The sequence below is a fragment of the Urocitellus parryii genome, chromosome 5 (assembly GCF_045843805.1).
Source record: "Urocitellus parryii isolate mUroPar1 chromosome 5, mUroPar1.hap1, whole genome shotgun sequence".
In the NCBI taxonomy this organism is placed as follows: Eukaryota; Metazoa; Chordata; class Mammalia; order Rodentia; family Sciuridae; genus Urocitellus; species Urocitellus parryii.
In genome coordinates, this window is record NC_135535.1 from 9249500 (window position 1) to 9258934 (window position 9435).

Consider the following 9435-nt stretch of genomic DNA (forward strand, 5'->3'; position numbering starts at 1 on the left):
GCTCAAGCGGTAGCGCGCTCGCCTGGCATGCGTGTGGCCCGGGTTCGATCCTCAGCACCACATACAAACAAAGAAGTTGTGTCCGCCGATAACTAAAAAATAAATATTAAAATTCTCTCTCTTCTCTCACTCTCTCTTTAAAAAAAAAAAAAAAAACCTAGTGAAGTTGTCTTGCCAAGAAGGAAACTATTCAAATAGACAACTGCAGGGCTCGCCACACTGGTATCATGGCACAAGGACAATTCACCTGGAAGCACTTCATGGGGGTGCCCAGGACGATGCTAGCAGGGGCAGGAAGTTGTACTGACAATTTGTCATATTTGGCTGATGTGGGAATAACAAATTCTCCCAAACTAGAAAACCTATGTGTGTGACAATGATCAACCTACTCAGCAAGCACCTTATTTCTGAGGAAGTCTGCTGAACAGTGAGTCAGACTAATGTCTAGCTACTTCCTTCTTTCTTCCTTTGTTTGGTATTAGGGATTAAATCCAGGGGTGCTGAGCTACATCCCTAACCCTTCTTATGAACTAGGTTTGTTCTACTTGATAGAAATAATCAAGAAAATAGAAATTGATTAAGACTTTTTTTGGAGGGGGGATGGGGAAGAGGTACTTGGGATTGAACCCAAGTGCACTGTACCACTGAGCTGCATCCCTAGTCTGCCTGTCTGTCTATCTATCTATTTATTTATTTATTTATTTGTTGTGGTGCTGGGAATTGAACCCAGGGCCTTGTGCATGTGAGGCAAGCACTCTGTCAACTGAGCTATACCACCAGCCCTCATTTAACTTTTTTTTAATTTTGAGACAGGGTCTACATTGCAGATTCTGGCCTCAAATTTGCAATCCTTCTGCCTCAGCTTCCTAAGTAGCTGAGATTACAGGCATGTGCCACCACACCCAGTGATCAATACTTTTTAAATATGCTATAAATGTATACTTTAGTCAGTCCCAATGCCAGCATCTTACTCAGTAGGAAAGACAACAGAAGAGACTTTCCCATTATGACTAGGAACCCATTATGATCAGAAACCCAGCAAGAATGCCTGTTCTCCCCATTACTTAACATTCAACTGGAATGTTAACCCAGGCACCTAGACCAGAGAAAAGATAAGAGCATAAGAATTGAAGGGGGGAGGGTCTATTTGCAGTTGATATGATAGCATACCTGGAAATCCTAAAGAATTAATTAAAATTAACTCAATAAAAGAAACTAAGTGGCAGGATAGAAAGTTAACACTCAAAACCCAATAGCCTTCATATATCAAATGAAAGACGGGCAGCTAGCTGGCTTCTCAAAGTTCCTATCTGCTGTTAACTAAACCAGCAACATCTTCCCGTAAGTCCTAATGTGTCAGTGTCCCCCAACCACACTCCTGCAGAAAACTTTTAAATCTAGATTTATATAGGTTGATTCTGTCTTCATGCTCTCATCCCAGGAGGCTGGCGCAGTACTGAACACTGCCCTCTCACACCAACAACCTCACGCAGCCTCTATCGCGTGCAGATAAAGCCACCTACGCAGGGTTCCAAATGACTGTTGTAAACTGTAACCAGACCAAACTCCTGGGAAGCTAACCAACCCACTTCTGGCAGGAGGGGCCCACACCAAACACAGAAGAGAATGACATTTCCACCAAACACTGCACTCCTGGAAGGCAGGAGACAATCTGGGACCTCAAATAAAGAAGCTCTGTCCCCACAGGTACAGTCCCAGAGACTGGTAAGACCAAATCAAGTCTTTCCCTGGAGAACATCAGAAATCTGAAAACGGAAAGGCAAGGAGCTTTCTCGGCTTTTAAGATCAGTTTTATTCCCTGTCCCTCCAGCACACTCTGAACCAGCTCATGGAGGCCCAGACTCGGGCACAGGGCTCAAACCCTGGAGCCCCTGCCCTGAGACTCTCTCCCCGTGGCCTCACCTTGGCACTCTGTGTACATGCAGCCTGTGGCTTCTGTCCATTGTCACACTAGAGCCTGGTGGTTTTTTTGTTTTTTTTTTTCTTTTTTTTGGTACTAAGGATTGAACTCAGGAGCACTCGACCATTGAGCCACACCCCCAGACCTATTTTTGTATTTTTATTGAGAGACAGGGTCTCACCAAGTTAGTTGCTTAGTGCCTTACTAAATTGCTGAGGCTGGCTTTGAACTTACAATCCTGGCTCTGCCTCCTGAGCCACTGGAATCACAGGCGTGCGCCACCGTGCCCAGGCAGAGCCTGGAACTGTTAATTAGCTCCCTTAGTCCGCTGACTTAAGTGCCTGCACTTTGTGTTTTATGATGTCTGCAGAGGGTATGTTACAAGCTAATTAGCATTTTTTTTCCTAAGTAGTACCGAAAAATACCGATGTGTCCTTACCATAATGGTGTCTCAGGTTCACTAACAAAAGGGCAATTTCTTGTGTCATTTGGGCCCTCCTTTGGTGGCAGCCCTGCCTGGAAGGTGATCCTTAGAGCATCTCAGACACTGACTCAGTAACAGGTGGCCCAGAATTCCAGGAGGTCCCACCAACAGGAGACTTCGCAGTGTGGAGGCCGAGCTTTGAGCTTTCCCATCTCATCTCTGGCAGGAGTCACCCACGCAAGGCACCCAGGGCCCTCCACCAGCAAGCCTGCCAAGGCTTGTCGCCCCCCCCCTTTGGAACAGCTTCAAGAAAGGTCACGTTTGCTATTCTCAAGCCGCCCACCCGCCCTGCCATCCCTGAGGCATGCTTTCTCCCACATCCCCAAATGCCAGGCGGTGAGCTCAGGGCACCAGCCTCCAGGAAGCTGAGAAGGGGGCGACTTTTGCTGGCACCCTCAGCCCAGATCTGTTCGCACACGACAGTGAGCACAAGGGCATTCCCTCCTCCGCCGTTCAAAGGAAATTTATGAAAAATATGGCAAAAAGAGAAGGCTGCTCAAAAGGGTCTCACGCCGACTTGACTCTGTGTCCGGAAGTCCTATTTGGCATGAAGAGCTTCTGCAGAGACCCATTTAACCTGCCAGGGGCTTCTGAACACCTGAGCAGGTCTGTTTGAGCTGAACTCTACACACGAACATGTGTCGGTGTCACACTGAGAGCAAGCACCCATGCTCATCTCCAACCTGAGTCGCACATGAGGACAAAGCACAATTCCAAGCTCAGGGCTCAGCCTCCACATCAGATTATGGTGTGAAAGACCAAGTGTTTCTGTGCTGAGAGCACCCGGATGTCTGAGGCAAAAAGGCACTCACAGGGGGGACTAAAGGCCTCCGGGAAGGTGGCTCAGCGACAGGGGCAGTTTCTCCTCTCCAGAAAGCCTCTAGCCATCTCTATCCTGCTGAATGACCCACTTCTCCAAGGCCAACTCCCTCCTAGCCTCCACTGCCCCAAGGGTTTCCACCAAAGGCCCCCTGAGCTGCCATTTCAGAGCCCCTAACAAACACCTGTAGGGGTACTTATGGGGACCAGGGCAGCAGATGGACTGCATGACTGACTGCCGGCGAACAGCTACAGGTGACAGCCTAATGATGTTTTTAAAAGATGTTTTTACTTTCGTAGGTATATACTTATTTTAATAGAAAAAAATGCATGACTAGTACCTGTGATTTCATAGATGTAATTGCTTACAACACGCATGTCTAAGTTTAAAAAATCGATTTCAACCTCATTATCTTGTATTTAACTTTTATTTTTTTGGAGACAGGGTCTCACTGTGTTGCCCAGGCTGGCTTCAAACTCCTGAACTCAAGTGACTTCCGGTCTGTTTCCAGAGAGGCACACACCACAGTGCCTGGCTGACTGTTTTTTCTCTCAGGACTGGGGACCCAACCCTGGGCCTCGGGCTTGCTAGGCAAGCACACCACCACTAAGCTACATCCTCAGCCCTTGTTTTAAAATTTTATTTTGAGACAAAGTTTTGCCAAGTTGTCCAGGCTGGTCTCAAATTTGCAATCTATAGCCTCACCTTCCCAAGTAGCTGTGGTTACAGGCGGACCCCATGATTTTCTTTTTATACTTACATGACCGTCCTCAAACACTTGTCCTCCCTGGCCACAAACCATAAAAGGCACCAATGTTGTTCAAAACTAACTTTGAAGCACTTCTTGGCTTTTCTTCCTCTGCCATGCCCCCAACATCAGTAAAACACACCAGCTTTTCTGCCAAAATACTGCTGGACTCTGAGACTTCCAACCACTCCAGCTACCAGCTGGCCAAGCCACTGTCCTATAGCACCTAGATTATTCTAGTAGCCGCTTGGCAGGTACCAGGTTTCCATTCTTGCCACTAAAAAGAGGATTTTTCTCTGATCATAAATCACACCACATCAAGCCCCTACCACCCAGAAGCTTCATATCATGCTCAGGATGGAATCCAAAGGCTACTCCAGCACCCACAGACCTGAAGGGCCCAGCTTCCTTGGATGGTACTGACCCAACGTGATCCTTTCCAGCCACACTGGCCTTCTTGGGAGTCCTGAAAAGGGCAGGCCTTTGTACCCCCAACTCCCTTCCCATGTCCCCCACTTCATCTCATCAAAAATTGACATGTCATCCCCTGCCAAAAATGGCCCTCCACCCTTGTGTGTGCCTCACAACACATCTGCGGTTGGATCAGAGACACTGTGCCGTCACGATCATCCGTGCGGGCTCAGGGCTCACTGCCTGTCTCCACACATAAGCTTCACCACAGCAATGTTCCTGTACCTGCAGGCACCTATCACATGGTGAGTGCTCAGTGACACTGGAGGGGACAAACGGAAGACGTTCAAAAGCAGGATTAAAGCTGGAAGTTCATGGCTAGAGTGTGACCGTGCCAGGTTAGGGGAATAATGTGTGAGTTCATTTAACACCAGCAATATTCCCAGGAACCTTCTTGGTTTGGAGAAACTGAGGCTCAGGGACAAGTGACTCTGTTTTATCAGGCTGAAAGGGCTGGGGTTTTTTGGGGGGAGGTTGTTTTATCAGGCTGAAAGGGCTGGGTTTTTTTGGGGGGGGTTGGTTTTTTGGTTTTTTTTGGTACCAGGGATTGAACCCAGGGGCGTTCAACCACCAAGCCCCAGCCCTTTTTTATATTTTATTTAGAGACAAGGTCTCACTGAATTGCTTAAGGCCTCACCAAGTTGCTGAGGCTGACTTTGAACTTGAGATTCTCCTGCCTCAGCCTCTCAAGTTGCTGGGATTACAGGGGTGCACCACTGTGCATGGCTGACGGCTGGATTCTTTAGAACATATCAAGCTTTCTCTGAAAATTTTTTTTTTTAAAGAGAGAGAATTTTAATATTTATTTTTTTAGTTTTTCGGCAGACACAACATCTTTGTTTGTATGTGGTGCTGAGGCTTGAACCCGGGTCGCACGCATGCCAGGTGAGCACACTACCTCTTGAGCCACATCCCCAGCCCTGAAAGTCTTTCTTCAAAAAGATGTGTTAAGGTATCAATCTACCTAGGGAGGAACGACGAAACTCTTCAGGATGATGTTCCACTCTGCCAACATCAGGGTACAGCCTGGTAAGCACCAAATCGGCAAACCCCCACCCTTGCCTACAATCCCACTGCCCCAGTCACCTGAGACGGCTGCACTGCTCAACACAGACTCTGGTACCCATTCTAGCCTGGGAAAGGCTTTCCAGACACCTGATGCATACATATTTAAACACATGTCCCCCTGGAATGTCCCTCTTTTCCCCTGCCTGGCAAGCTCCAATGTCCTTTAAAGCCTCTGCAGTTCTCTACTACCTGCCCAGGGCTCCTTGCTGACCCAGGTCTACATTCCCAAGAGTGCCTTACCCACCGTGCCACTGGTATAGGCTCCTTCACAAAGTTGAACTGCAAACACAGTAAGAGTGGACACCAGGCCTCACTCATCTTCACACCTGCAGGGCCAGCAGCCACAGAGCAGGTGGCTAAGCACAGGTGTCTGAGATGCTCTCAGCAGACTTGGGTCAGAGGCCAGGTCAGCAAGGCCTACACTCTGGACTAGACCCTCACATCCTCTCTAAGTAGGAACATCCTGGTTATTATGAGGCCAGGATGGACCTTGTATAGACAACCTTGCCAGCCAGCCCCTTGCCTTACATCAAGATGCTATGTTTTTAACGCTATTCTTATTTATTTATTTGTTTATTTATTTATTTATTGGTATCAGAGGTTAAACCCAGGGGTGTTTCAACACTGACCCATATCCCCAACCCTTTTAAAAAATTATCTTGAAACAATGGCTCACAAAGTTGCTGAGGCTGGCTTTGAACTTGTGATCCTCCTGTCTCAGCCTCCTGAGCCACTGGGATTACAGGCATGTGCCACCATGCCCCACGACACAATTCTTTCTTTAAAAAAGCCCACCACCATCCAGAGAAGCACATTCTAGAGCTCATAAAGCTGAACTTCTATCTAACTCAGGTTCCTTGGGCCCAATTACACCTAGGAGGGAGGGAAGCTGGCAGCCACCCTGCTCTGCGTGATCCAGGTGACCAGGTGACCGTTTGCTCCTCAGCAAAACAGCTCAGTCTGCCCTATTTACCACTTCTTCCCAGTCCTTCTTTCTTAAGGGTGCAATCAAGCTAGTGTTTCCTGGATGCTTTCTACAATGAGGACATTTATACAGGGGCCCTGCCCTCGAGGAGTTTACAGAGCAGAGGGCCAGAACTCTCTGCTTCCAGTCTACACTGCATGCAGCAGTGATGGCCACCCCTCACGCACCAGCTCCAAGGCTTCAAGACCCTCCCAGACTCCACCAGTGGAACTCCACATCATGTACAACCACAAGAATGGGACGTTACGCCCCAGGTGTGTATATGTCCAAATACATTCTACTGTCATGTATAACTAAAAAGAACAACGACAAAAACCCTCACAAGCAGGAAGGCCACAGTCTGCTCATTTCTGTAAGGGAAAGGCTTAACACTGGGCCTGGCTTTACTCATATTTCACCGATATTAATTGAGCACCCAGCGTAGAGGGGTGATAGGAGGAGACACAATGGTAAGCAAGAGATCACAGCCTCTGTCTTAGAGGAGTCCACTTTCTAGTTCAGGGGACAGAAAAGTCCACAGGCAATTCCCACAGAGCGCCATAACAGGGGAGGACTCAGGGGACAGGCCCCCTGTCCTGGAAGGTCAAGAGTAGGCCACAGTGCCAACCTGCGTGTGCACCTGCCTGTCAGGAAATGCAGGGGCTAGAAAGCCCTGAGGGCGACTGGGGGAGTGGGAGCATCCTGGGCCCCACTCTCTCGGAGGCCAAAGGCACAGTGAGTTACAGGGGGACCATGGCTTCAGTACAGCCCCGAGATTACGGGGCGAGAAAAACTGCCGGATTTTGATCCTGTCTCTGCCACTTACCAGCTGCGTGGCCGGGGGCCGATGACGGCCACTCTGTGCCTGAGTTTCCTCATCTGTAAACAGGAATCGCTATGGTACCTATCTCCTGAGGCTGTCATGAAAATTAAACTCACTGACGTAAGGGCATGGGCACATCACGTCTCACGCAAGCGGAGGCGGCTACTGCTATTCCTGCACACACGCTCGGGGCTCCGCGGCGCCCCAGACCCCTTCCGGCCCGCGGACGCTCCCGCCGGGGGAGACCCCGGCGGCCTGGCCCGCGGCGCGCATGCGCAGGCCTCGCTGGGCCGCGGGTCTCGAGCGCGCCGCTCGCGCCGTCGGCCTCGAGAGGGAGGCTAGGACGGCGGACACACTCCGCCACCGACAGGAGCGGCGCCTGCACCGACAGCCCTCCCGGGCTCCCAACCCCCAAACTTGGAGTGGGTCGGATCCTCACACTCTGCAGCAGACTCCTCCTCTGCGCCGCCATCTTGGAAGGACCCCCGCGGCGCGCCCTCCTCTGGGCGGAGCAACGAGTCGGGTGGCTAGAGCGGCTTAAGGAGCCGCGGAGGACTGCGCCGCCGGGCGCGTGAGCACAGCGCCGCCCAGGACGGGAGGCGGGATGGGGCGCGCGGACCATGTGCGCAGGCGCGCTCTGCCACCCTTACCCCCCCCCCGCCCCAGGGACGGAATATGCGGAGTATCTTATTTAACACTCCATATGAGATTGTTCCTAGCCCGTCTCTCTTTTTTCTTCTTTTGGTTCCTGGAATTGAACCCAAGGCACTTAACCACTGAGCCACATCCCCACCCTCTTTTTTTCTATTTTATTTAGAGACAAGGACTCTTGAGTTTTTTAGGGCCTCTCTAAGTTGCTGAGGCTGGCTTTGAACTCGCGATCCTCCTGCCTCGGCCTCCCAAGCCACTGGGATTGCAGGCGTGCGCCACCGCGCGGCTCCTCACCGGCCGTTAAGTGCTGACTTTCTCCAGGATGCCTTTCCGAGGGGGTTCCTAAGGCTCTGGCTTAGGGCTCTGAATCAGGGGGACAGGGGAGTGAATTATTCACTCAGTGAACTCAGGCTCTTGGTCTGTGCCTGGCCCCATAGTGAATTTCACAACCAGCAGAACAGGCCTTCCGGAAGCTAACGTTTTAATTTGCAAGGACAGAATTGACATCCCAAAAACATTGCCAAGGCTTTGAATGATTGAAAGAAGTTCAAGTGTAGAGGCACTGGAGTGTGGTATTGCTGGCGACAGGGACACAGGCCAGGTGCAGGGAACTGGTGCAGAGGAACCAGGGAAAAGAGTGAGTTCAGGAAGCATGCAGGTCACAGAGGGCCACCAAGGCCAGGCAGAGGAGCTTGGAGGGGCGTGGGCCCCAGGCAGAAGCTTAGCGATCCCTCTTGAAGGCAAAGCTGTCGAACCTGAGGAAGCCATTACCGTCCCCTTGGTAGAAAGAGTTCTTTGATATTTTCAGGGGGATGGGAGTGGGGACAGGAAGACCAATTAAGGGACTCTTCTAGGTTAACAGTTGGGTCGGCTGAGGGCCGTGGGTGAATTTTATTTAGGAAATGATTTGATCCTGGATTGGTTGTGGGTGGTTGCTGAGGTTTGAATGTGTCCTCCCCAAATTCATGTGTTAATGGTAATTGGAGGTGAGGCCTTAGGGACTTAATTAGGATTACGGAGATCCTGAGGGGGTGCCTCACGACGTCATTAATGGCTTTTTGAGAGGAAGAGAGACTCATTCGCACACTTGCCTGCAGCGCCCTCCGACGTGTTGTGATGCAGCGCAGGACCCTTGCCAGCAGCTGCTCCAGGCTCTGGGACTCCCCAGCCTCTGGAACTATGATCCAAATAAACTTTTATTCTTTATAAATTTCCCAGTCTCAGGTATTTTGTTACAGCAACAGAAAATGGACTTAGATAGTGGTGACAGGGAGAGAGATGTCAAAGATTCTCCCCAAGGTAACTACCCAGGTAACTACCGTAATTTCCCAAAGAGCCCCTTAGTTTCCTGTCGACACCTGTGGAGTGCCCTTCCCCGACACCCAGAGACCACTGATGAGCTTCTGCTCTTATCTAATGAAATTCCTCCTTAGAAAGTTTTCTTGATTCCCACCCCAGTAGGAGCCCCTCTGTCACTTTTTTTTT

General features: G+C 50.2%; 1 protein-coding gene across 1 annotated transcript in view; it reads right to left on the minus strand.

Moving 5' to 3' along the window:
* Positions 1 to 7815, minus strand: part of Tab1 (TGF-beta activated kinase 1 (MAP3K7) binding protein 1) — a 28196-nt gene extending 20381 nt beyond the window's left edge. The window contains exon 1 of the mRNA XM_026411500.2: positions 7739 to 7815. Within this exon, the coding sequence (XP_026267285.1) occupies positions 7739 to 7771 (33 nt within the window). The 5' untranslated portion in view covers positions 7772 to 7815. The remainder of the gene's footprint in view (positions 1 to 7738) is intronic.
* Positions 7816 to 9435: the final 1620 nt, after the last annotated feature.